Below are 27,852 nucleotides of genomic sequence, written 5' to 3' on the forward strand. Positions count from 1 at the left end.
TTTTATTCCACCTTTGTTACTATATAATATGGCTCAAGGCAGCACGCGGACCTAGTTCTCCTTCCTACCCCCTGTTTTTTGCAAAACAACAACCCTGTGAGGTGGGCTGGACTGAGATAGGGATTGGCCGAAAGTCACCCAGCTGGCTTTCAGGCCTAAGGCAGAACTAGAACTCACCGTCTCCTGATGACTGACTAAAAGTCATCGCACTGGCTTTCATGCCTAAGGCGGAACTAGAACTCCCTGTCTCCTGGTAATTGGCCCAAAGTCACCCAGCCAGCTTTCATGCCTAAGGCACCAGGACTAGACCCCGTCCCCCCTCCTTGTCTCTTGGTTATTGGCCCAAAGTCACCCAGTCAGCTTTCCTGCTTAATGCGGGACTAGAACTCCTTGTCTCCTGGTCATTGACCAATAGTCATCCCACTGGCTTCCATTCCTTAGACAGAACTACAACTCCCTGTCTCCTGGTGATTGTCCCAAAGTCACCCAGCCAACTTTCCTGCTTAAGGCAGGACTAGAACTCCCTGTCTCCTGGTGATTGTCCCAAAGTCACCCAGCCAACTTTCCTGCTTAAGGCAGGACTAGAACTCATGTCTCCTGGTCATTGACCAATAGTCATCCCACTTGCTTCCATTCCTTAGACAGAACTACAACTCCCTGTCTCCTGGTGATGGTCCCAAAGTCGCCCAGCCAACTTTCCTGCTTAAGGCAGGACTAGAACTCACCGTCTCCTGCTAATTCGCCCAGTCATCCTCCCGGCTTTCATACCTTAGGCAGAACTAGATCTCATCGTCTCCTGGTGATTGACCCAAAGTCACCCAGCTGGCTTTGGTGCCTAAGATGGGAAATTCTGGAATGGTGGAGCTTTTCTCAGAGTTGGAAATTACTTGGGAACATCCTTTGCCCACATGTTCCCCTCCTCCTCCTCCTCCTCCTCCTCCTCCTCCTCCTCCTCCCTCCTCCTCCTCCCTCCTCCTCCTCCTCCTCCTCCTCCTCCTCCTCCTCCTCTCCTCCTCCATCATCTTCATCATCGTTTCTTCTTGCAGCTTTACGCCACTTTGAAAGAAGGCAACCCGCCCTGGGAGGTGACGGAAGCCGTCCTCTTCATCATGGCCTCCATTGCCAAGAGCGTTGACCAGTGAGTAGTGAGGAGGGGAGGAGCCACGCCAGGGCCGGGGCGTTCGGGCCACGGGGTTTCATGCGTGAGTGTTGGTATGGGCCTCCTCTTAGTGTAAGTTGGACCCAGAACGTGCCTCCCACTCTCCCGGCCTCTCTTTCCTCCCTGACTCAAAAGGGCCTGGCTTTCTTTTAACGGTAACAAGAGTTGGAAGGGAGCCCTGGAGGTCATCTAGTCCAACCCCTCCCCCATTCGCGCAGGCGACCCTATGACCGCTTCAGACAGATGGCTGTCCAGTGACTTCTTAAAAGCCGCCTTTACTTGGGAGGAGGCTGCCAACTTGGCTCCCTTTTTCAAATATTTTGATTCATTTACTTACAAGTGTAACAACTTATTTTACTTATGTATTGTTCTACTTGTTCGCTTATTTGTTCCTGCCTTCATTATCTTTATAAATAACTCAAGGCAGCGGCGGCAAACGTATCCAACCCACCTTCCTCTTGTAAGTTGTTAACACAACACACGTCGAGGTACCCTGATGTCCAGACCCGGGTTATACACCGTTTTTGGCGGGGTTCGTTAAGCATGGCCATTAAGTGAATGCACGGTTGTAAGCGTGAAAGGGTGGAGAGGTTTTGGGGTCAGAAATAGACAGAGAGAGAGAGAGAGAGAGAGAGAGAGAGAGACGGAGACTTTTGGCTCCATGCAAGGAAAGCAGCAGAAGCTGCAGAAGTCTTTCTTTCTCTCCCCCCAGACTCCGCCAGAAATGAGTCTTTGCAGCCTCTTGGAGCAGGAGGTCTTGCAGGGTCCCAAAGACTCATTTCTGGCGGAGTTTGGGGAGAGAAAGAAAGACTTTGGCTGCTTTCTGCATGCAGCCAAAAGCAGAAGAAGAAAGAAGTAGAAAGGAGGAGCCCGGTGGCCAGGCCAGGCGCGTGGGGCAAGTCCCCCGCCTTTCTCCCCTCCCCTCACTACCTCATGTTCACAATGCAGGTGACACAAGCCTTGTGTTCCCGCGGGCCATGCGGGGTGGCACAGCCTTATGTTCCCGCGTAGCCTGGATTAATCGCTTCGGGTGGGACGTTTCTCTATGGACCACCAACATTTTCTCGCAGACCACCAAGCGGTCCCTGGCCCACGGGTTGGCGACCGGTGCCCTAAATCGTTGGAGACCCCAGGAACAAGCTGGGTGTCAACCCATAAAACATTTTTAAGCTTGTTTCAGAGCTGCCACGAACAACTCCAGGAGAGAGACTTAAAAGAGCCGCGTAGCAGTTTGGAAACCAAAAGTGCATTCCATTCATATCTTGCCAAGATTATAACTAAGCTACTAGAATTTCTGCCCGGAAAAATCTCCAATTTGAAAACGCGATTGATGACTCTCAGCTATGAAGGCGTTTCGGGTTGGAGAATATGATTGATGACACACCCAGAAGGTTGAGGGTGGGGGACAAACAGGGTCATAGGTGACAGTGAATCACGCGTCTCCGAGTCGGCTCCAAACGGGTCATGGCGACATGTTCGCTCCTATTAAATCGTTCGAAGTTTTTGAAGCTTGGATTGAGGCTCGCGATTTAATTGGGGCCGCTGACGGAATCCTGACGCTGGGGGGTCCCTGTGGTTCACGAGGTGGTGTTTGTTTTTGAGGGGTCAGAATTTATTTGCTTCCTCCGTGCCCCCTGCTGCAGAGAGAACAATCCCACCCTGGTGGAAGTGCTGGACGGAGTGGTGCGCCTTCCCGAAGCCGTTCACACGGCCGTGCGCTACACCAGCATCGAGCTGGTGGGGGAGATGAGCGAAGTGGTGGACAGGAACCCCCATTTCCTGGGTGAGTGGAAGGGCCAGGCGTGGGGTGGGGGGGTAGTTGGGGGAGGCTGTGAGTCCTTCCCTGGAGACGAGAGCCCAAGGCAGCACTTTGGATGAGGGAGTTATTCCTTTACCTTGGCTGGTCATGTGAGCCCCCTCAGTGGGAGCTTCCCCTTTCAGACTGGACCTCTATGGGTTAATGGGTGGGGAGTAGAGGCAGGGAGGGAGGAAAGGAAGGAAGGAAGGATGGATGGATGGATGGATGGAAGAGTGGAAGGAAAAGATGGAAGGAAGGAAGGAAGGAAGGAAGGAAGGAAGGAAGGAAGGAAGGAAGGAAGGAAGGAAAGATAAAAGATGCATGTATGATGGAAGGAAGGTGACAAGGAGGATGGGTGGATGGAAGAATAGAAGGAAAAGATGGATGGAAGGAAGGAAGGAAAGATAAAAGATGCATGTATGATGGAAGGAAGGTGACGAGGATAGATGGATGGGAGAATAGAAGGAAAAGATGGATGGAAGGAAGGAAGGAAGGAAGGAAAGATAAAAGATGCATGTATGATGGAAGGAAGGTGACAAGGAGGATGGATGGAAGAATGGAAGGAAAAGATGGAAGGAAGGAAAGATAAAAGATGCATGTATGATGGAAGGAAGGTGACAAGGAGGATAGTTGGATGGAAGAATAGAAGGAAAAGATGGAAGGAAGGAAAGATAAAAGATGCATGTATGATGGAAGGAAGGTTACAAGGAGGATGGATGGATGGATGGAAGAATAGAAGGAAAAGATGGATGGAAGGAAGGAAGCAAAGATAAAAGATGTATGGATGATGGAAGGAAGGCTATAAGGAGGATGGATGGATGGATAGATGGAAAAATGGAAAGAAAAGATGGATGATGAAAGGAATGGGTGGAAGAAGGATAGAAGGTAGGATCGATGGAAGAATAGAACGAAAAGATGGATGGATGGAAAGAAGAAAAGCTGGATAGATGGATAATGGAAGGAAGGATACGGGGAGGATAGATGGAAGAATAGAAGGATGAAAGGATGAATGGGTGGGTGGAAGGAAGGAAGAATGGAAAGAAAGAAATACAGAACAATGGAAGGAAGGAAGGAAGGAAGGAAGGAAGGAAGGAAGGAAGGAAGGAAGGAAGGAAAGATGAATTAATGGATGGAAAGATGGATGGAAGAATGGAAGGAAGAAAAGCTGGTGGATGGATAATGGATGGAAGGATACAGGGAGGATGGATGGAAGAATAGAAGGATGAAAGGATGAATGGGTGGGAGGAAGGAAGGATGGAAGGAAAGAAATGCAGAACAATGGAAGAATGGAAGGAAGGAAAGATGAATTAATGGATGGAAAGATGGATGGAAGAATGGAAGGAAGAAAAGCTGGTTGGATGGAAGGAAGGATTGGAAGGATGACGAAAGGACGAACGGCTGGGAAAACATCCCAACGAAGAAGACGCTGGCGTGGGAGAAGCCCCTCCCGTGCGCCCCCCCCCATCCAGCTCCCCCTCTCCCCCTCCCCTCCTCCGCCCACAGATCCGGTCCTGGGCTACCTGATGAAGGGCTTGTGCGAGAAAGCCCTCGCCTCCATCGCCGCCAAAGCCATCCACAACATTTGCTCGGTGTGCCGGGACCACATGGCCCAGCACTTCACTGGACTGCTGGAAATCGCCCGCTCCCTGGACTCCTTCATGCTCTCGCCTGAAGCAGCGGTCGGACTCTTGAAAGGTGCGGCCTCCCTCTTTCCTTCCAGCCCCAGGCCGGGTCTCACCTACCTCAGGTGGGGAGAACTTTGGGTGGCAAAGCCCGTAATATTGCTGCCCCGACTGGCTGGTGATAGGGCCTGTCGGCTGCCAGCCCCTCCAACGGCTGAATAAGAGGAGGCAGAGGCGGGCGAGCGGGAGTCAGGGTCGACATCGGGGCATCCTGGCAGCTCCAGGGGGAAAGAGGGAATGGGAGCTACCAGAGAGAGGGAGGGAGAGAGAGGGAGAGCCAACAGCCCCTGAGTCTGGCAGTGGCTGATGTGGAAGAGGAGGAACAGACGGGTACAGTGCCTGACGCGTGGATGTGCAAAAAGCAGAGAGGAGAGGAGAGCAGTGGAAATCTATGAGCCGGCCCTCGGGACGGAAGACCCATCGCTGCTAGCAAAGCCCCACCTGAGCTCTGGGGATAAAAGGCAGGGGACAGAGATGAATAGGTGTGATAGATCATCTCCTGGTCAGCCTGGGGTGAGAGAAGGAATCATTGATTTAAACACAGAGGGGTTTTTTTTTTTTTCACGTTTGGGGAGATGGGTCGGAACCGTTTGATGGACGCCTGTCCATCCTCTCGTTGGGCAGGGACGGCGTTGGTGCTTGCCAGGCTCCCGCTGGAGAAGATCTCGGCCTGCCTCAGTGAACTTTGTGCCGTTCAGGTGATGGCCCTGAAAAAGGTGAGTGGACGGGAGGCGCCCTCCGGCTCTTTTGAAGGTTGGCTAGGATAGGAAAACGATTTATCTGCCAAGGAGCTGGGAGACCTGGGAGCTATAGAGCACCTACCTCTTGGGCACCTACCCGTTCTTGTTGTCTTCGGGGAGGCGACAAGCTTTGGAAAAAGTCCTTTGAGGGAAGTGTGCTCAAGGCACCAGGGTTAGAAAACTGGGAGACGGTGAGTTCTAGTTCTGCCTTAGCCATGAAAGCCGGCTGGGTGACTTTCAGACAATCACCAGGAGACAAGGAGTTCTAGTTCCGCCTAAGGAACGTAAGCCAGTGGGATGACTATTGGTCAATGACCAGGAGACAGGGAGTTCTAGTCCTGCCTTAAGCAGGAAAGTTGGCTGGGTGACTTTGGGCCAATCACCAGGAGACGGTGAGTTCTAGTCCTGCCTTAGCCATGAAAGCTGGCTGGGTAATTTTGAGCCAATCACCAGGAGACGGTGAGTTCTAGTCCTGCCTTAGCCATGAAAGCTGGCTGGGTAATTTTGAGTCAGTCACCAGGAGATGGTGAGTTCTAGTCCTGCCTTAGCCATGAAAGCTGGCTGGGTAATTTTGAGTCAGTCACCAGGAGACGGTGAGTTCTAGTCCTGCCTCAGCCATGAAAGCTGGCTGGGTAATTTTGAGTCAGTCACCAGGAGATGGTGAGTTCTAGTCCTGCCTTAGCCATGAAAGCTGGCTGGGTAATTTTGAGTCAGTCACCAGGAGATGGTGAGTTCTAGTCCTGCCTCAGCCATGAAAGCTGGCTGGGTAATTTTGAGTCAGTCACCAGGAGATGGTGAGTTCTAGTCCTGCCTTAGCCATGAAAACTGGCTGGGCCTTTTCCTCTCTTTCAGTCTAACCCTAAGGGATTGTAGGGAAAATAGGAGAAAGGGGTATTAGACATCTTTGCCTCATAAAAATACTAAAGGCAGGGCATGAAATAAACTCCACTTCTCCGACTGCCGTTTGGGACCCATGGAGCTGGGAATTATAGGTGTTGTAGTAGACATCCTTCCAAGTTATCTCTTTTAGTATTTAGTGTTTATTTGATTTGTCGTTTGCTTACAAGATACAGGTATAAGAATAAACGTAGTTTTGAATACATGAGATAGATTCTTATAAGAAAAATAAAAAGAAACAATAGGAGAGGGACGGTAGGCACGTTGGTGCGCTTATGCACGACCCCTACAGACCTCTTAGGAAAGGGGTGAGGTCCATAGTAGATAGTCTAAGGTTAAAAGTTTTTGGGGTTCGGGAAAGAAACCACAGAGTCAGGTAGAGGATTCCAGACATTGACCACTCTGTTGCTGAAGTCTTTGGAAGGATAGGATGGATCAAGAGCTAACATATACACCAGGACTGAATTTGGATATTTGGAATGATTTGGAATCTTTGGGATTTGGATATTTGCAGTTAGAGATCGAGGCGGGTTAATAAACGTCTGAAATAAATAAACTTTCCTTTCCAGGGAGTGACCGCAGCTAGAATTGTATTTGCACCAAAAATTGGAAAAAAAATGAAAAGATTCCAACAGAAGAGAATGTGATTATTAGAATGTGCAGAAATGAACAGATTAACACTTGCAGTTGAAAAGAAGGAACAGGCTGAATATTATCAGATATGGGAACTATTTTATCAATGGCTAGAGAAAAAAAAATACGAAAGCTAGAAATAATTGTTAGGCCCGGGAAAAATACTAAAAAAAAATATGTTACTAGAAGTGAATACGTTAAGAAGACCAATGTGCAAATAATAGAAATAATCTGTATACCAGTATGACAAGAACAAGATAAGAATAGAGAATTCATATTAAAATAATGAATACGGTTGTCAAATTTAACTGTCACGGCACAAGATTTTTGTATCCAGACGGCGCGCCATTAAATGGAAGATGAATTGAATGTATGTATTTTGAACAACATTTAAAAAGTGACTGAAATAAAATAAACCTTTTTCCCCACCTGGGATGGCCCTGCGTGTCTGCCCCTCTCTTCTTCAGCTGCTATCTCAGGAGCCGAGCAACGGCCTCTCCTCTGACCCCACCGTGCCCCTGGACCGCCTCGCTGTCATATTTAGGTAAGCACCTGGAGTTGGGATGAGGTGGGGTGTCCGAATGCCAGGGCAATAGTTTCTTTGACGCCTCCCCCTCCGTGTCTTAATGGCAGCGTGTCTTCAACGGTTTGCCCTAAGGCCGTGATGGTGAACCTATGGCACGCGTGCCACAAGCTGGCGTGCAGAGCCATTTGTGCGGGCACGTGAGCCCCGGCCAAACTTACCTGCACTGCGCATGCGTGCACCTCCCAGCTGATTTTCGGCCCGTTGGAGGCCATTTTCACCCTTCCGGAGGTTTGAGGGAAGCCTCCGCAGCCTTTGGAGGCCGAAAAACGGGCCCGTTTCAGCACTTCCGGTATTTCCAGAAAGCCTTTTTTTCAGCCTCCCAAGGCTGCAGAGGCTTCCCTCGAGCCCCCAGGAGGGAGAAAATGGCCTCCAACGGGCCGAAAATCAGCTGGGAGGCGCATGAATGCGCAGTGAAGGTAAGGGGGTGGGGTGTTGCACGCGCAGGGGAGGTGCGTTGCATGGTGGGTGGTGGCACGCCTGCGCTTTTGGCACACCACAACCTGAAGGTTCCCCATCGCTGCCCTAAGGAGACCGTCCCGGTTTTTAGAAAGTATGTTTTAGAAATTATCCCGGTTTTAGAAGTTAGCTTCCCTTGAGTGGGGCATTGCTTAGTGCTCGATTCAAGGAATCACTCATTCCAACGGCGAAGCTAGCGGTGAACAGCAGCCCAAGAAGATGCTGATGAGAGGGTAAACCACTTGTACATCAGCAGAGAGCCAAGCCCACTCCGTTCTGCCCCTGATGGTGTCGCCTAGTTGGGTCGTGAAACGTCTGCAAGAAAGCAGTCAAGCTCAGAGGCCACCAAGGACCCCACAGTCTTCCTCCTCCTCCCCCTCCTCTTCCTCCCCCTCCTCCTTCCCCTCCTCTCCACAAACCCGATTCCCTTCTAGCACTGATGCCGTTCCCTAGTTGGGTCGTGAAACGCCTGCAAGAAAGCAATCAAGTTCAGAGGCCACCCTCTTCCTCCTCCTCCTCTTCCTCCTCCTCTTCCTCCTCCTCTTCCTCTTCCTCTTCCTCCTCCTCCCTCCTCCTCCTCTCTTCCTCCTCCTCCTCCTCCCCTCCCTCCCTCCCCTCCTCCTCTTCCTCCTCCTCCACCTCCTCCCTCCCTCCCTCCCCTCCCTCCTCCTCCTCCTCCTCCTCCTCTCCACAAACCCGACTCCCTTCTAGCACTGATGCTGTTCCCTAGTTGGGTCCCGAAACGTCTGCAAGGAAACCACCCAGCTCAGAGAGCACCCAGGGGTGTCCCCCCCCCCCCCCCCCAAGTCCCTGCCTGGTTGAAACCGGCTTTCCGTCCCGGAGCGTCCCCTTCCCCCTTTTTCATTTTCCTTTTTCCCTTCCAGGCACACCAACCCCATCGTAGAAAACGGACAGACGCACCCCTGTCAAAAAGTCATCCAAGAGGTAAGCAGGCAGGGCCTCGGGTCCCACCCTCGCTCCTGGAAACCCAGAAGTGTTGAGGTGGGTTTTTTTTGGGGGTGGGGTGGGGGGTTGGGAGTCCAACACCGAAGGGCTCCAGGTTGCAGAGAAAGTCCCCCACGGGTTGTATAAGAGCAAACCTGGACATTTTATAGCCCCCCAGGCCATAGCTGGCCCATTCTAGGCTGCCTGGATCGCTTTTTATTTTGGAAGTGACTGTTATTTTTGTGTTCAATTTGTGTGTGACTGTGTGTGTGTGTCTACGCACCTTCACAACCCTCTTGGTTCATTCCCTCCACAACAGTCCCAGTTTTTCGTTTTCCATCTTGGGAAAATTATAAAAGCGCCCGGTCCGGCCTTGGAAGGTTGGTTTCCGTCCGTCGTTCACGGCGGGGAATCTCCAACCTCGCCAATTTTGTGGACTTCCAACTCCCAGAATCCCCCGCCCCCCACCTCAACACTCCTGGTCCTCTCTGGATGAAATAGGGAATTTCTGGGAGTTGGAGTCCACCCCATCTTAAAACGTGCTGGAGGTCAACCGATAAAATATTTCTGCGGTCTTTTTAAGCCAACAGAACGGGAGGCGGGGGTTAGCAGTGCGGCGGCTTGCAAACCGAAAGTGAATTCCATAAATGTTTTCAAAAGATAGTTATAAGGTGACCGAAGTTTCTGCCATGCAAAATTCTAAACTGGAGAGAGCCTGATGGATAACTCTGGGCTATGGAGATGTCCCATTGGAGGATATGGATTACGATACACCCAGGGGGATGGAGGAAAACCAGGGTCAAGGGTGACAACGAATGACGCGTCTCAGAGTCGGCTACACCCAGGCAGTGCCGGCGTGTTAACTCCCAATAAATCCTTTTGAAGTTTTGGAAGTTCGTCTCAAGACTCAGGATTTAATTGGGGTAACAGTTACCCGACTCCGAGACACATCATTCGTTGTAACCTTTGACCCCAGTTTCCCCCCTCACCCCCTGGGTGTGTATCGTAATTCATATCCTCCAATGGGACACATCCCTAGCCCAGAGTCATCGATCAGGGTTTCTAGTTAGTTTTTTGCAGCGCAGAAACTTCAGCCGCCTAGTTCGTATCTCCGAAAAACTACGCATGGAAAGCGCTTTCGATTTCCAAGCTGCCTCACTGCTCTTTCAAACCCCTTTCCTTCCACCTCCCTTTCTGTTGGCAACTCTAAAACAGCCATAGAAATATTTTATGTCGGGATTCCGGCAGTTCCCCCTCCACCCCCCCACCCTTAAATCATAAGTCTTGAGCCAAACTTCCAAAACTTCCAAAGGATTTATTGGGAGTGAGACATCCGGCACTGCCTGGGTGTAGCCTAGACTCTGAGAGACGTCATTCATTGTCACCCTTGACCCTGGTCTTCCCCCCTCACCGCCTGGATGTATATCGTAATTCTTATCCTCCAATGGGACACCTCCCTAGCCCAGAGTCACCAATCAGGCTGTCCAGTGAGAATTTTGCACGGCAGAAACTTCAGTCGCCCAGTTACTATCTTTGGAAACATCGATGGAATGCACTTTCGGTTTCCAAGCCGCTGCACCGCCGCCCCCTCCTCCCTTTCCGCCACCAACTTCCCAAAGGCCCTAGAAATATTGTATGAGTTGACCCCGGGTAGGGAGTTCTGGGCGTGGAAGTCCACCCGCCTTAAAGGATGCTTCCCCGGGGGGCGGGATGATTCTGGGAGTGGAAGTCCGCAAGCCTTCAAAGTTGGACGCTCTTCCCCGGCCGTTGACGTTCCTCGTGGTCTTCTCCAGATTTGGCCGGTGCTGTCAGAAACGCTGAACAAACACCGGGCCGACAACCGCATTGTGGAACGCTGCTGCCGGTGCCTGCGTTTTGCCGTCCGCTGCGTCGGCAAGGGCTCGGCAGCCCTCTTGCAACCGCTGGTCACTCAGGTGAGATTTTCCCCCGCCCAGCCACCCAGCCACCTCCTCCTGCCGATCAATTATTGAATTATTCCCTAAGACGGGTTTTGTTTTAAATTAAATATTCCGAATTTTGCTCTACCAGTGACTCGATCGATCCTGGTGTGTAGTCCGCTTCTGCAGGACTCCCGTTTTACTAAGTTCTCCTCCACCATGGAGAGCTCTCTGCAACCCTTAAGGCCGCGGTCCCTAATCTTTGGGGCCACCGGGGACCGGTTCCGTGGGAAATAGTTTTCCTTACGCCCTGGGCAGGGAGGGTGACACGGGACAAGAATTGCACTGATATCAAAGAAACAATACTCCGATAGAATCATTCAAGGGAGGATAGCAGCAGCCCTTAGACTTATATATACCGCTTGAAGCAGTTTACGGAGTCAGCCTCTTGTCCCTCCCGATGATCTGGGTCCTCATTTTACCGACCTTGGAAGGACGGAAGGCTGAGTCAACCTTGAACCGGTCAGGATCGAACTCCTGGCTATAGGCAGTGAGTTAACCTGCCATATGCTGCATTCTAACCACTGCCCTACGACCATGGCCCTTCCATCCTTCCCTTCCCTTCTTCCCTTCCCTCCTTTCCTTTCCTTTCCTTTCCTTTCCTTTCCTTTCCTTTCTTTTCCTTTCCTTTCCTTTCCTTTCCTTTCCTTTCCTTTCCTTTCCTTTCCTTTCCTTTCCTTTCCTTTCCTCTTTTCTTCCCTTCCCTTCCCTTCCCTTCCCTTCCTTCTTTCCTTTCCTTTCCTTTCCTTTCCTTTCCTTTTCTTCCCTTCCCTTCTTTCCTTTCTTTCCTTTTCTTTCCTTTCCTTTCCTTTCCTTTCCTTCTTTCCTTTCCTTTCCTTTCCTTTCCTTTCCTTTCCTTTCCTTCCCTTCCCTTCCCTTCCCTTCCCTTCCCTTCTTTCCTTTCCTTTCCTTTCCTTTCCTTTCCTTTCCTTTCCTTTCCTTTCCTTTCCTTTCTTTCTTTTCTTTTCTTTTCTTTTCTTTTCTTTCTTTTCTTTTCTTTTCCTTCCCTTCTCTTCCCTTCTTTCTTTTTCTTCCCTTCCCTTCCCCTTGTACAGTTGTAATTGCAGGAATGTTCCAATCTCGGAGGGCAAACCTCAGATAGGGAATGTTTACAAGCAGATACAACTCAGGCAAACGAAGTCACCAATCTAAAGGAGGATTAGAGAGAGGAAGCAAACATAGGTTAGACTTTAACTAGAGATAATTAATTGTGTTAATTACTATTATGCTAAACAGTAATGAAAGTTAAGCAGTAACCAAAGTTAACCAATGTTGGAGGATTACTAAAAATGTGTATAAATGCAAGACTAGACTCCAATAAAGATGGTCATGATTCAGTTGATCATGATCAAACACCTCGACTGCCTCGTCATTACAACATCCCTTCCCTTCCCTTCCCTACCATTCCTTCCCTTCCCTTCCTTCCCTTCTTTCCTTTCCTTCCCCTTCCTCTTCCCCTTCCTCTTCCTCCCTCCTCCGGCCCTTCCTCAGCCTCCAGACCCGGCCTAGGTTCCCCCGCAACCTCCTGACTCCTGTCCCACTCGGCTGCCAGCTCCGTCAGCTGCTGAGCCCCTGTGAGGCCCGGAGCCTCGTCCCCACTCCCGTTGCAGGGGGGCCCCCCTCGTTCGCCTCCCCCTTTCGTTCGCTGGCTTTCCCGGTGGGTCCCTCCCTCCCTTGAGACTCTGGCTGCTCTCCTTGGCAGATGGTGAACGTCTACCAGGAACACCAGCACTCCTGTTTCCTCTACCTGGGCAGCATCCTCGTGGACGAGTACGGCATGGAAGAAGGCTGCAGGCAGGGGTTGCTCGACATGCTGCAGGTAAGTAGGTAGGTAGGTGGTACCGGAGACCGGGCAGGACCCCCTCCCTGGGCCAGGTGTCCTCGGTCCCCGATCCATCCCTCCACCGGTTGGAGGAGGGCCCCGTTCACTGAGCTCGGGGGTCGCGGTGGTGGGGCTTCAGAAATTGGGGGGAGGGGGGTGCTCCATCCCTGGAGGTTTTGAAGAAGAGACCGGACACCTGTCGCCCGTCTGAGATTGTTCCGGTTCTGCTGTTCGAGGAGGGGGCTGGACTAGAAGATCTCCAAGGTCCCTTCCAGTTCCTCTCCTGTTCAAATAAAGTCAGTTCAGGCTGGTTAGCGGCCTGGTGAATTCAGGGGAAGCTTACTGTTGCTTGCTTTTCACAGCCATAAACCCATCCGATTGCCCAGGCGGCCAGATTGGTCTAGTGGTTAAAGCACCGGGCTAGAAAGAGGGAGACGATAAGTTCTAGTTCTGCCTTAGGCACGAAAGCCAGTTGGGTGACTTTGGGCCAGTGACCAGGAGACGGGGAGTTCTAGTCCCACGTTAAGCTTGTAAAATAGCTGGGTGACTTTGGGCCAGTGACCAGGAGACGGGAGTTCTAGTCCCACTTTAACCTTGAAAGTCAGCTGGGTGACCTTGGGCCAGTGACCAGGAGACGGGGAGTTCTAGTCCCACGTTAAGCTTGTAAAATAGCTGGGTGACTTTGGGCCAGTGACCAGGAGACGGGGAGTTCTAGTCCCACTTTAAGCTTGTAAAATCAGCTGGGTGACCTTGGGCCAGTGGCCAGGAGATGGGAATTCTAGTCCCACGTTAAGCTTGTAAAATAGCTGGGTGACTTTGGGCCAGTCACCAGGAGACGGGGAGTTCTAGTCCCACGTTAAGCTTGAAAGTCAGCTGGGTGACCTTGGGCCAGTGGCCAGGAGACGGGGAATTCTAGTCCCACTTTAAGCTTGTAAAATAGCTGGGTGACTTTGGGCCAGTGACCAGGAGACGGGGAGTTCTAGTCCCACTTTAACCTTGAAAGTCAGCTGGGTGACCTTGGGCCAGTGGCCAGGAGATGGGGAATTCTAGTCCCACGTTAAGCTTGTAAAATAGCTGGGTGACTTTGGGCCAGTCACCAGGAGACGGGGAGTTCTAGTCCCATGTTAAGCTTGAAAGTCAGCTGGGTGACTTTGGGCCAGTGGCCAGGAGACGGGGAATTCTAGTCCCACTTTAAGCTTGTAAAATAGCTGGGTGACTTTGGGCCAGTGACCAGGAGACGGGAGTTCTAGTCCCACTTTAACCTTGAAAGTCAGCTGGGTGACCTTGGGCCAGTGGCCAGGAGATGGGGAATTCTAGTCCCACGTTAAGCTTGTAAAATAGCTGGGTGACTTTGGGCCAGTCACCAGGAGACGGGGAGTTCTAGTCCCACTTTAAGCTTGTAAAATAGCTGGGTGACTTTGGGCCAGTGACCAGGAGACGGGGAGTTCTAGTCCCACTTTAAGCTTGTAAAATAGCTGGGTGACTTTGGGCCAGTGACCAGAGACGGGAGTTCTGTCACTTACCTAAAGTCAGCTGGAGACTGCAGTGCCAGGGAGTTCTAGTCCCACTTTAAGCTTGTAAATAGCTGGGTGACTTTGGGCCAGTCACCAGGAGACGGGGAGTTCTAGTCCCACTTTAAGCTTGTAAAATAGCTGGGTGACTTTGGGCCAGTGACCAGGAGACAGGGAGTTCTAGTCCCACGTTAAGCTTGTAAAATAGCTGGGTGACTTTGGGCCAGTGACCAGGAGACAGGGAGTTCTAGTCCCATGTTAAGCTTGTAAAATAGCTGGGTGACTTTGGGCCAGTGACCAGGAGACGGGGAGTTCTAGTCCCACGTTAAGCTTGTAATATAGCTGGGTGACTTGGGGCCAGTCACCACAAGACGGGGAGTTCTAGTCCCATGTTAAGCTTGTAAAATAGCGGGTGACTTTGGGCCAGTGACCAGGAGATGGGGAGTTCTAGTCCCACTTTAAGCTTGTAAAATAGCCGGGTGACTTTGGGCCAGTGACCAGGAGACGGGGAGTTCTAGTCCCATTTAAGCTTGTAATATAGCTGGATGACTTTGGGCCAGTGACCAGGAGACGGGGAGTTCTAGTCCCACGTTAAGCTTGTAAAATAGCTGGGTGACTTTGGGCCAGTCACCAGGAGACGGGGAGTTCTAGTCCCACGTTAAGCTTGAAAGTCAGCTGGGTGACTTGGGCCAGTGGCCAGGAGACGGGGAATTCTAGTCCCACTTTAAGCTTGTAAAATAGCTGGGTGACTTTGGGCCAGTGGCCAGGAGACAGGGAATTCTAGTCCCACTTTAAGCTTGTAAAATAGCTGGGTGACTTTGGGCCAGTGACCAGGAGACGGGGAGTTCTAGTCCCACTTTAACCTTGAAAGTCAGCTGGGTGACCTTGGGCCAGTGGCCAGGAGATGGGGAATTCTAGTCCCACGTTAAGCTTGTAAAATAGCTGGGTGACTTTGGGCCAGTCACCAGGAGACGGGGAGTTCTAGTCCCACTTTAAGCTTGTAAAATAGCTGGGTGACTTTGGGCCAGTGACCAGGAGACGGGGAGTTCTAGTCCCATGTTAAGCTTGTAAAATAGCTGGGTGACTTTGGGCCAGTGACCAGGAGACGGGAGTTCTAGTCCCACTTTAACCTTGAAAGTCAGCTGGGTGACTTTGGGCCAGTGGCCAGGAGACGGGGAATTCTAGTCCCACTTTAAGCTTGTAAAATAGCTGGGTGACTTTGGGCCAGTCACCAGGAGACGGGGAGTTCTAGTCCCACTTTAACCTTGAAAGTCAGCTGGGTGACCTTGGGCCAGTGGCCAGAGACCCAGTCCCACGTTAAGCTTGTAAAATAGCTGGGTGACTTTGGGCCAGTCACCAGGAGACGGGGAGTTCTAGTCCCACGTTGCTTGAAAGTCAGCTGGGTGACTTTGGCCAGTGGCCAGGAGACGGGGAGTTCTAGTCCCACTTTAAGCTTGTAAAATAGCTGGGTGACTTGGGGCCAGTCACCAGGAGACGGGGAGCTCTAGTCCCACTTTAAGCTTGTAAAATAGCCGGGTGACTTTGGGCCAGTGACCAGGAGATGGGGAGTTCTAGTCCCACTTTAAGCTTGTAAAATAGCCGGGTGACTTTGGGCCAGTGACCAGGAGACGGGGAGTTCTAGTCCCACTTTAAGCTTGTAATATAGCTGGATGACTTTGGGCCAGTGACCAGGAGACGGGGAGTTCTAGTCCCACTTTAAGCTTGTAAAATAGCTGGGTGACTTTGGGCCAGTGACCAGGAGACGGGGAGTTCTAGTCCCACTTTAAGCTTGTAAAATAGCTGGGTGACTTTGGGCCAGTGACCAGGAGACGGGGAGTTCTAGTCCCACTTTAACCTTGAAAGTCAGCTGGGTGACTTTGGGCCAGTGGCCAGGAGACGGGGAATTCTAGTCCCACGTTAAGCTTGTAAAATAGCTGGGTGACTTTGGGCCAGTCACCAGGAGACGGGGAGTTCTAGTCCCACGTTAAGCTTGAAAGTCAGCTGGGTGACTTTGGGCCAGTGGCCAGGAGACGGGGAGTTCTAGTCCCACTTTAAGCTTGTAAAATAGCCGGGTGACTTTGGGCCAGTCACCAGGAGACGGGGAGCTCTAGTCCCACTTTAAGCTTGTAAAATAGCCGGGTGACTTTGGGCCAGTCACCAGGAGACGGGGAGTTCTAGTCCCACTTTAGCCATGAAAGACAGCTGGCTGACCTTTGGCCACTCCCTCTCTCACAGCCCAGCCCACCTCACAAGGTGGTTGTTGTGGGGGAAATTGGAAGCCATATTGGGAATGCTCACTGCCGCGCGTTGTTTGTTGACATGATAAAGGCAGGATGCCCATGAATACCACGCATTCCACCACCTGAGCCCGTTTCAGCCTCTCCTGGCCTTCAGTGTGAGCCCAACCATAGAGTTGGAAAGGGCCAGAGGGGCATCTTTGGGGGTGCTGGATGCTCAGTGAGAGAACCTCTTTGTCGCTTCGTCCCAGGCGCTGTGTGTCCCCACTTTCCGGCTGCTTGAACAACCCAACGGCCTCCAGAACCACCCGGACACGGTGGATGACCTCTTCCGGCTGGCCACAAGGTACCCCCCACCTGGGCCGTTTTCGTGGTTTGGATGTTGGGTAGCGCAAACTTCGTTGAACCTAAGATGGAAGGAGCAGAGCAGCGGAAGCCCTTTGAGAAAGTCCCTTGGCAGGGAGGGATGATAGCGGCAGATAAAGAGAGAGGGGTAGAAAAAGAGGAACGGAGAGAGACAGAGGTGGATGGATGGATGGACAGATATAAAGACGGATGATAAAGGGTGGGTGATACATGAATGGTAGATGGATAAATAGAAGAGAGGGAGGGAGGGAAGGATGAATGGGTGGTGAGCAGAGAGACAGGGAGGTAGATAGGCAGAGAGATAGCTGGATAGCTAGAGGGATAGAAGGCTAAATAGATGAGAGAGAGACCAGATAGATAGATAAAGATTCGATAGATAGATAGATGGATAGATAGATAGATAGATTAGAGATACGATAGATAGAGATAGATCGATAGATTAGAGATGCAATAGATAGATAGATAGGATAGATAGATAGATTAGAGATACTGTAGATAGATAGATAGATAGATTAGAGATATGAGAGAGAGAGAGAGATAAATTAGAGATATGATAGATAGATGATAGATTAGAGATACGATAGATAGATTAGAGATAAGATAGATAGATAGATTAGAGATATGATAGATAGAGAGAGAGATAAATTAGCGATAAGATAGATAGATAGATAGATAGATAGATAGATAGATAGATAGATTGATTAGAGATATGATAGATAGATTAGAGAGATAGATAGATAGATAGATAGATAGATTAGAGATAAGATAGATAGATAGATAGATAGATAGATAGATAGATAGATAGATAGATAGATAGATAGATAGATTAGAGATATGATAGAGACAGAGAGAGATAAAATTAGAGATAAGAGATAGATAGATAGATAGATAGATAGATAGATAGATAGATAGATAGATAGATTAGAGATATGATAAGAGAGAGAGATAAATTAATATTATAGATAGATAGATAGATAGGTAGATAGATACATTAGATAGATAGAGAGATAGAGATAGATAGATAGACAGGCAGGCAGGCAGGCAGACAGACAGGCAGGCAGGCATAGATTAGAGAGAAATGATAGATAGAGAGATAGATTGAGGGGGATAGATAGATAGATAGATAGATAGATAGATAGATAGATAGATAGATAGATGGATGATAGATAGAGGATAGAGATAGGTAGGTTGGTAGGTAGATAGATAGAGATAGATTGATAGATTAGAGATACGATAGATAGAGATAGATCAATAGATTAGAGATACGATAGATAGATTAGATAGATTGATTAGATAGATTGATTAGAGATACTGTAGACAGACAGATAGATAAATAGAGACATTAGATAAATAGAGACATTAGATAGATTACAGATACTGTAGATAGATACATAGATGATAGAATGATAGAGCGATAGATACATAGATGATATACTGTAGATAGATGATAGAGATAGAGTGATAGATACATAGATAGATTGATAGAGCGATAAATACATAGATGATAGATAGAGATAGATATACTGTAGATAGATAAGAGAGACAGAAATAGAGAGATGCATTAAGACATAGGTAGAGACAGATGTGCTTGGATGGATGGATAGACACAGAGATACACGATAGATGGATAGAAGAGATGGATGTATGATGGGAGTGAGGGGTGGGCAGACGGTCAGACCTGGATAGATGGACAGATGGAGGGACATCCAGAGAGATGGAAGGATAGACCGACAGATGGAAGGAGGGAGGGAGGGACAGACAGATAGACAGAGAGACAGAAAGGGAGGAGCTTCAGGGTTGAGCCCAGAGGTAGTTGAAGGAATTCCGCTGAGCCTTCTCGTAGCCCCCCCTTAATTTGCAACACCCCTCCCCCACAAATACTCACAAGGCTGCATTGAGAAACATGTTCTAACTCCCTTTCTCCCCCCCCCACCCCACCCCCCGCTTCCTTCCTCCACCCGTGGCAGGTTCATCCAGCGCAGCCCCCTCACCCTTCTGCGTAGCCAGGTCATTCTCCCCATCCTGCAGTGGGCCATCGCCGCCACCACCTTGGATCACCGGGACGCCAACTGCAGCATCATGAAATTCCTACGCGACCTCGTCCACACCGGTGTGGCCAACGATGTGAGTCCGGTAGGCGTGTGAGCCTGACGGTGCGACGGGGAGGGAAGACCGTTGTTCTAAGCCGGCTCCCCAAACACCACAAACCCTCCGACGTGAACTCAAAAGATTCCTTTATTTAGGAGCGCCAGCGAAAAGTTTCTCTCACACCCCAGGCTAACGCGTCCGTCCCTCCGTCCGGCAGATGGATAGTCATCCGCCACATCTATTCATCTCTTCCCCCTGCCTTTTATCCCCAGAGCTCAAGTGGGGCTTCGCTAGCAGCGGTGGCTCTTCCGTCCCGAGGGCCGGCCTATAGATTTCCACTGCTCTCCTCTCCTCTCTGCCTTTTGCACATCCACGCGTCAGGCGTTGGACCCGGCTGTTCCTCCTCTTCCTCTTCAGCCACCTCCAGACCTGGGGGGGGCTGTGGACTCTCCATCGGAGGGGCTGACGGACGGCCCAGGCTCCGCCTCCGTAGTTTCCCCGTATTCATTTCTCCCTCCGCCTCTTTTTTCTTTTCTTTCTTTTTCTCGTTTGAAGATGGGAATCACATCAGGTGTTTTCCTGCCCTCCCTCTAGTTCCCCGGTGCTCCGGGGTCTTTGAAAGAGACGGTACGATGAAGTGTTTTATTCCGTCAGGGCAACCTGGTCTGCCCAGTGACGGGACAGAGCGTCCTGCTTCCGTTTTCGCCTTTCAGCCCCGATCCAGGAGCCTTCGCAGGTGGTCGCTTTTGTGACAGACTATTTTGGTTTTAAATTCACCTGTCTATATAAAAGCGAAATGCGAGGGAGGGAGGGAGGAGGGAAGAAAAAGACAGAAAGAGTGAAGAGAAAGAAAGAGAGAGTGAAGTGAGAGAAAGAGAAAGGAAGGAAGGAAGGAAGGAAGGAAGGAAGAAAGAGGGAGGGAGGGAGAGAGGGAGGAGGAAGGAAGAAAAAAAGAGTGAAGAGGAGAAGAAAGAAAGTAAGAGAAAGGACGGAAGGAAGGAAGGAAGGAAGGAAGGAAGGGGGGAGGGAGGGAGGAAAAAAACAGAGGAAGAGAGAGAGAAAGAGAGAAAGAAAGAAAGAAAAAGAAAGAAAGAAGAAAGAAAGAGGAAGAAAGAAAAGGGAGGAGGAGAAAAGAAGAAAGAGGAAGAAGGAGGAAGGAAGGAAGGAAGGAAGGAAGGAAGGAAGGAAGGAAGGAGGAAGAGGGGGGAGAGGGAGGAGGGAGGAGAAAAAAGAGGAAGAGAGAAAGAAAGAAAGGAAGAGAAGAGAAGGAGAGAGAGAGGAGGGAGAGAGGAGAAAAAAACAGAGAAGAGAAAGAAGAAAGAAAGAGTGAAGAGAAAGAAAGAGGGAGGAGGAAGAGGAAGAGTGAGAAAGAAGAAGAAAAGGAGGGAGGGAAGGAAGAAGAGAGGGAAAAGACAGAGAGAAAGAGAAAGAAAAAGAGAAGTGAAGAGAAAGAAAGAAAGAAAGAAAGGAAGAAGGAAAGGAAGGAAGGAAGGAAGGAAGAGGGTGGGAGAGATGGAGGAAGAAAAAACAGAAAGTGAAGAGAGAGAGAGAGAGAAAGAAAGAGAGGGGGGGAGGAAAGCAAAAAAACAGAGTGAGAGAGAGAGAGAGAGAGAAAGAAAGAAAGAGAGAGAGAGAAGGGGGGAAGAAAAAGACAGAAAGAGTGAAGAGAGAGAAAGGGAGACCCCCCCCTCAAATATTGGAAGACTGCTATCCTGTCTCCCCTGGTCTTTTTTATTAGACTAGACATCCACAATTCCTGCAGCCGTTCTTCATATGTTTTATCGCCAAATCCCCTAATCATCTTTGTTGCTCTTCTCTGCACTCACACATCATCACAAAATCTCCAGAATCGTAAAGCCTACAAACTTGACATTTGGCACCTATGTTCCTCTTGGCTTCTAAGGGCTCACTAAGAAAGGATTTTTCGAACAGAACATCAGAGCATTTAGAGTATTTCCTATATTATTCTTATTATTAACACGCTCTGATGCTAAGGAGTTCGACTCCCCCGTCCCCACCTGAAAAAGGAAATATCTTCCAAAGGCAAAACACAAGCAGAGGAGTTTCGGTTTTCACAGCCCCAAGCAGCTTTAGTACAGAACAGTTGGGCTAAGCCACGCCCAGTCTCCTTGCTCACACAGCCAATACTCTTTCCGTTTCCAAACAGCCCTCAACTCTCCCACACACTGACAGGATGCTAGCCAGACGAAAAACCGGTGGATGCTGGTAGGCAGAATTCCCCACCCTCTTATTTTCCTCCCCCAAAGCTAAGCCCGACCACGTAGTTTTGTAGCAAAGCAGGCGTATCGAGCTAGCCTAATATAGAAATTTCGCCTTCCAGCCCTGATCCAGGAGCCTCTGCAGGCGGTCGCTTGCGTGACAAACCTTAAAAAAAAAAAAACAGATTAGGAATGTACAGTAGTTAGTTCTCAATTTACAACGGTTCGTTTAGTGACCTTTCGAACTTAGGGCGGCCACTGGAAAAAAGGGACCGCTCAGGACCATGTTTCACACTTATGACCGTTGCCACTCCCCGTGGTCAACCGGCTCCTATTTATGACAGCCGCAGTGCAGTGTCCCTGGGTCACGCAATCTCCTTTTGTGACCGTCTTGACTGGTTTCTTTGCGCGGCAATTTCCTTGGACCTTTTTCTTGTTGTTTTACATGTTGAAAGAAGCTGATTCTGTTCGCTTAATTTTGACTCTTTTTTGCAAGTCTCAAGTTTCATTTTGAGCCTTGGCTTTGCTGAGTTCACCTTGGCGGATTCGGGCTATTTGCTGGTGTTCTGACTGAGCTTTTAGACAAGGAGCAGGTGTTCTGACCAAAGCTTTTGTTTTATTTCAACGGCTGTGAATTAGAGTCATTCACAGCCCATCATGAGTCTCCAACAGTTTGTAAATAGCCCCACAAAAGTCTGCCATAGTCCTTCGGGATAAATCTGATAAGCACTCACCTTTATCTTCCTTGAAATGATGACTGAATTGTCAATTAGCTGTGCGAGGCCGAACAGCACAATTTTAAACCAACCAGAACGAACAAAGTTGCTTCCTGCAAAGACTCCTGTCCCTTTGCTTCTCCTTTTTGTCTCTGGGAAGGCCAGTCACCTCCAAGCCTTATTCCTGAGTCGCCCCTTTTGTCTGAACTGTTGTTGCCTTCTGGCATAAGCATACTGGGAACAGGCTCCCGCTGCTCCTCTGCCTCACTGTTGTCAGATTCTGGAGGCTCTGGAGTCAGCAGAACAGGCTCTTCAATCTGCCGCCTGGGCAGAGGTCAGGAGAGGGGTTGGCCAGCGCCTGAGCCCGCTCTGTTGTGCCTCCTTTGCAGCACGAGGACGACTTTGAGGCCCGCAAGGAGCTCATCGGGCAGGTGATGACCCAACTGGGCCAGCAGTTGGTGAGCCAGTTGTTGCAGACCAGCTGCTTCTGCCTGCCGCCTTACACCCTACCGGACGTGGCCGAGGTGCTCTGGGAGATCATGCAGGTCGACAGGCCGGTAAGGGGCGCAGGACGCCGTGGGGGACCCCCGGGTGAACTGCCCCTCTGGGACGGAGGAAGAGCAACTCACGGGTGGGGGAGTAGAACCGCCCCGTCCCCCCAGACTAGACCAGCCCGCTAGATAGGTGGATGGAGGGATGGGTAGATAGACCCAGACACATGAGGGAGGGAGAGAGAGATGATGGATGGATGATGGATGTAGATAGATGGAGGAATAGATAGATGAGAGATAGATAGATGAGTCAGTAAATATGTAGATTGATGGATAGGTAGGTAGGAGAGATAGATGGAGGGATAGATGAATAGGTAAATATGTGGATGGGTGGGTGAGTGGGTAGATGGATTGATACATAAGAGGATGGATGGATAGATAGATAGATGATAGATAGATAGATAGATAGATAGATAGATAGATAGATAGATAGATGTGTGGATGGAATGTAGGATATATAGGTGGATAGATAGATAGATAGATAGATAGATAGATAGATAGATAGATAGATAGATAGATAGATAGATAGATAGATAGATAGATAGATAGATAGATAGATAGATGGATAATTAGGCAGGCAGGTAGGAAGGCAGGGAGAGATGATAGATAGATAGATAGATAGATAGATAGATAGATAGATAGATAGATAGATAGATAGATAGATAGATAGATAGATATCCCATATCCATCTAGGATAGAGAGAGCGAGATGGTGAGAGATAGATAGGATAGATAATATGATAGATAGAGGATAGATGATATAGATGGATGGATGGATGGATGGATGGGTAGGTAGGTAGCTAGAGAGAGAGAGAGAGAGATAAACAGAGAAAGAAGCCAGGATGGATGGATGGATGGATAGATAGATAATAAATAATATCCTATATCCATATAGGGTAGAGAGAGCGAGATGGTGAGAGATAGGTAGGATAGATAATATGATAGATAGAGGATAGATGATATAGATGGATAGATGGATGGTGGATGGGTAGGGGGGGAGAGAGAGAGAGAGAGAAACAGAAAGAGGCATGGATGGATGGATGGATGGATGGATGATGTAGATAGATGGATAGGTGGAGGAATAGATAGATTAGGGATAAATAGATGAATCAGTAAATATGTAAGTTGATGGTAGGTAGATAGGAGGGATAGATGGAGGGATGGAGGAATAGGTAAATATGTGAGCGGGCGGGTGGATGGATGGGCGGATAGATAGACGATAGATAATGATGGATGAATAGATGGAGACATGCGGATGAAGGGACGGGTGCATGTATAAATGAGATGATTTATGAATGATGGATGGATGGAAGAGATGGATGGATGGTGGGAGGGAGGGAGGGAGGGAGAGGCAGAAGGAGGGAGAGGCAGATATACAGGTAGATGGAGGGAGGGAGGGGGAGACAGGTGGACAGGCAGCCAATAGACAGAGGAAGCCTTCAGGATGGGCCCAGAGGGAGAGCCCCCCCAATTTGCAACACCCCCTCCCTTTTGGCAGAGGGGTGGGGTGGCAGGGAGACAGGGTCACTCAGAGGGTCTTGCCATCTCTCTTCCCCTCCCCCTCTCCCCTCCCCCGTCGATAGACCTTCTGCCGCTGGCTGGAGAACTCCCTGAAGGGGCTGCCGAAGGAGACCACGGGGGGAGCCGTTCAGGTGACCCACAAGCAGCTGACCGACTTCCACAAGCAAGTCACCAGGTCAGGGGAGGAGGGGCTTGGGGACGGGGTGGGGGGCAGCCTTGAGAGCCGCCGGATCCCAGTCAGGGAGCCGCTAAGCTTCTTCTGGGACCAAATCCCCCACCAACTGAAAATTATTCCGTGAACATAAAACAGATTTTTGGAGGATGGAAAAGAATAAAATAAATCCCATGGCCACCACGCAGCTAGTCCTCGAGTTACGGCCACAAATTGGGATCAAAATTTCTGAGTAAAATTTTGGGCCAATCACTAGGAGATTGGGAGTTCTAATCCCGCCTGAGGCCTGAAAGCCAATTGGGTGGCTTTGGGCCAATCACTAGGAGACTGGGAGTTCTAGTCCCGCCTGAGGCCTTAAAGCCGATTGGGTGGCTTTGGGCCAATCACTAGGAGACTGGGAGTTCTAGTCCCGCCTGAGGCCTTAAAGCCGATTGGGTGGCTTTGGGCCAATCACTAGGAGACTGGGATTTCCAGTCCCACCTGAGGCCTTAAAAGCCGACTGGGTGACTTTGTGCCAATCACCAGGAGACTGGGAGTTCTAGTCCCGCCTTAGGCCTGAAAGCCGATTGGGTGACTTTATGCCAATCACTAGGAGACTGGGAGTTCTAGTCCCGCCTTAGGCCTGAAAGCCGATTGGGTGACTTTACGCTAATCACTAGGAGACTGGGAGTTCTAGTCCCGCCTGAGGCCTTAAAAGCCGACTGGGTGACTTTACGCCAATCACTAGGAGACTGGGAGTTCTAGTCCCGCCTGAGGCCTTAAAAGCCGACTGGGTGACTTTACGCTAATCACCAGGAGACTGGGAGTTCTAGTCCCGCCTGAGGCCTTAAAAGCCGACTGGGTGACTTTACGCTAATCACCAGGAGACTGGGAGTTCTAGTCCCGCCTTAGGCCTGAAAGCCAACCGGGGACCTTGGGCCTCTCTCTCTTAGCCCATCCCACCTCACAGGGTCGTCGCGTGGGGAAAAGAGACACAAGGAGCATTGTGCGTGCTTGCCATCTTGAGTTATTTGTAAGTGGGTTACAAACACACAAAAGAATCAAGAAAAATTAAACCAAAAGAAGACACCGAATATTATCAAACAGGGAACTTATTTTACCCGAATACTGTAGCGGCCTAAGAGGTGGCGCTCTCGCCTCATAATCAGGAGGCTGTGGGTTCAGTCCTAGGTAGAGGCAGATATTTCCTCTCTCTGGCCACAGTGAGAATATATTTGCTGAAGAAAACTCCACCCTGGTGACGGGAAGAGCATCCGGCCAGTAAACAACTCCATTCAGTTGCCCAGCCTCCACCCCGCGAAGGATTGTGAGGTCATTTAAAGATGACGATGATGGAATTTATTTTGCCAGTGGTTGGAAATAAAGGGGTGGAGAGTAAGAATGGAACCTCCATTGCTAAGCAAATTAAAATACCCAGACAACAACACAACGTTTGTTAATGCAACGAGCAGAAAATCAATACATTTTTTTAAAATCCTTAAATAAGAAGGGAGACCCCTTTTTCACAGCCATCTTCTGTCCCCTGGCAAACTATGTCAGGGTGCAGATCCTGGGGTTCAGCCAACCTCTGCTGGCATCCTACACACACACCCCGACCCCCCTGCGCTCCCTCCAACTTGCTAGTCTGGTTTTTCCAAACCCTGCTTGCACCTGTTGTGTCCTGGAGCCTGGCTGTGCCACTCAGAAGTTATTGCTGGTCCCACACAAACCAGTTCAGGCAAGCCCACGCCTGTCATTCGGCCTCCGGATGGCCGCCTTTTTGTTCTCAGGCCTCCCAACGCCCCACGAGGCCCATGCCAGCACCTGGTGGCCTTCCTTTTTTCTCCCCGGCAGATTTCCGGGGCAGGTCCAGTCTGTTCTGACCTCGGCTTCCCCAACAGCACGAATAAAACCCCTTTTTATTTAATTGACAGTGAATTCCTCTCCGGCAAAGTCCCGGCCGACAGCCTTTCAAGAGGTTGCACAGTCCTAGAACTTCGTCAGGCTGGGAGAGTCGCCAGGCCGATAGCTTTCCAACGCCAGGTTGTAGCAGCCATTGACTTGGCGAAGAAGAAGTCAGGAACAGATCTTCACACTAATTAAACGAACTAACTGTCTCCTGCAAACCTCACTCCCCTTTTGCTCCTCTTTATGGGAGGGGCAAAAGGTGGTCCTTGACTTACAACCGCGTTCGTTCAGCGGCCGTTCAAAGTTACAACGGCGCTGAAAAAAAGCTGCTTCTTGTGACTTCGACCTCCCCAGAATTCCCCAGCTAGTTACCTTCCTCAGCATAGCTGGCTGGGGGAATTCTGGGAGCTGAAGCCTGCAGGTCTTAAAAGTGGCCGAATGTGGATGGCAACTCTAAAAAGAAAAAAAAAAATAGTTTTTCAGAGATAGTAACTTAGGTGACTGAAGTTTCTGACGTGCCAAATTCTAACTAGAGAGCCTGACTGGGGACTCTGGGCTATGGATGTGTCCCATTGGAAGATATGAATTAGGATACACCCAGAGGGTAGAGGGGAAAACCAGGGTCAGAGGTGACAATGAATGATGTGGCTCTGAGTCAGCTGCACCCAGGCAGTGCCGGACGTGTTTACTGTGATGACCCAAAGGAGCGTGGCACAAAAATAACAAAAGTCCCCAAAGTAGAATAAATTCCCTTTATTGCCTCCAGCTTGGCCCCCAATGTCCAATTATCCTCGGCTGGAGATCAGACTTTTCCCAAAAAAACAGTCTATGAAGGGAGTAAATGCCGTCCACCACCCCCCCCCCCCCCCCCCCCCCCCCCCCCCTGGCGCCGCAAAGCCTCATAGAAGGGATCAGGGCCCCGCCTTCTCTCCCATGAAAGGGATAGCCGCCAAAGCCCTTGCTCCCTTCTCCATTCCTCCCTGCATGCCAGAATCCTGACCCCGGAGACCCCTGGTATCTTAAAATCTTATTTTCCTCCTTTTCACAGCAACTGACCAGCCTTCTTTCTCCCACAGCGCTGAGGAGTGTAAACAAGTTTGCTGGGCGTTGAGGGACTTTACCAGACTCTTCCGGTAGCTGAGGCCTCTTTCGCTCTGCCTGTCCCAGGTGAGTAGCTCCCCACCTCCCAGAGGGCGTGCCACCCAAAGGCATTTCCTACTCAGAAAAGTCGCTCTTTCGTTAAAATCAGGGTTTCCCAAACTTGGGGCGGGCCGACTCCCAAACTCCCAGAGTTCCCCACAAAGCAGGCGGGCTAGAGGATTCTGGGAGTTGAAGTCCACGGTGGGGTGCTTGGTGCTCTCTGAGCTTGGTCATTTTGGAGGGAGAAAGAGAAGGAAGGAGGCAGGAGGGAGAGGAGGAAAATGGCGGCTGGTGCCCTCTGAGCTGGGGGGTTTCCTCGCAGACGTTTCACGACCCAGCTACGGAACGTCGTCAGGGCTAGAAGGGAGGGGCAGTTTTTGGAGAGGAGGAGGAGGAGAAAGAGAAAGGAAAAGGAATAAAGGAAAAGGAAGGAAGGAAGGAAGGAAGGATGGACTGGGGTCCTTGGTGCTCTCTGAGCTGGGTGGTTTCCTTGCAGACGTTTCACAACCGAACTACGGAACGTCGTCAGGGCTAGAAGGGAGGAGGGTTTGCTTCATACAACCGGCTTGTCCTGTCAGTGTTGGCGGCAGTGTTTCTTTTTTCTTCCCCTCTTGGTGGTTCCTTGATTAGGCTGTGGCTTACTGTTTGTGTCATGGTTTCTCTGACTTGGTAGTTCCCCAAGGACCTAATCAAGTAAGCACCAATATTGACAGGGCAAGACACTCTGTTTATATACAACGGAGCAAACCCAATACTCACAAGCACTGAT

The 27,852-nt window shown here is 50.0% G+C and overlaps 1 protein-coding gene across 4 annotated transcripts in view; it reads left to right on the forward strand.

The window, feature by feature from the left end:
- TNPO3 (transportin 3) overlaps positions 1-27,852 on the forward strand; it is a 58,700-nt gene that overhangs the window by 29,780 nt on the left and 1,068 nt on the right. For 2 of the 4 annotated variants that reach the window (XM_087935387.1, XM_087935388.1), the window contains exons 10-22: positions 1,047-1,138; positions 2,803-2,942; positions 4,461-4,652; positions 5,264-5,355; positions 7,377-7,453; positions 8,836-8,896; positions 10,690-10,830; positions 12,557-12,673; positions 16,676-16,770; positions 18,758-18,923; positions 22,203-22,370; positions 23,947-24,059; positions 27,020-27,110. In XM_087935387.1, the coding sequence (XP_087791513.1) occupies positions 1,047-1,138; positions 2,803-2,942; positions 4,461-4,652; positions 5,264-5,355; positions 7,377-7,453; positions 8,836-8,896; positions 10,690-10,830; positions 12,557-12,673; positions 16,676-16,770; positions 18,758-18,923; positions 22,203-22,370; positions 23,947-24,059; positions 27,020-27,080 (1,515 nt within the window). In that variant the 3' untranslated portion in view covers positions 27,081-27,110. The remainder of the gene's footprint in view (positions 1-1,046; positions 1,139-2,802; positions 2,943-4,460; positions 4,653-5,263; positions 5,356-7,376; positions 7,454-8,835; positions 8,897-10,689; positions 10,831-12,556; positions 12,674-16,675; positions 16,771-18,757; positions 18,924-22,202; positions 22,371-23,946; positions 24,060-27,019; positions 27,111-27,852) is intronic. The other 2 variants (XM_087935389.1, XM_087935390.1) reach the window with 1 other exon arrangement.

This window comes from Pseudonaja textilis, chromosome 5 (genome assembly GCF_049901715.1).
Source record: "Pseudonaja textilis isolate UNSWEBS1 chromosome 5, rPseTex1.2, whole genome shotgun sequence".
In the NCBI taxonomy this organism is placed as follows: Eukaryota; Metazoa; Chordata; class Lepidosauria; order Squamata; family Elapidae; genus Pseudonaja; species Pseudonaja textilis.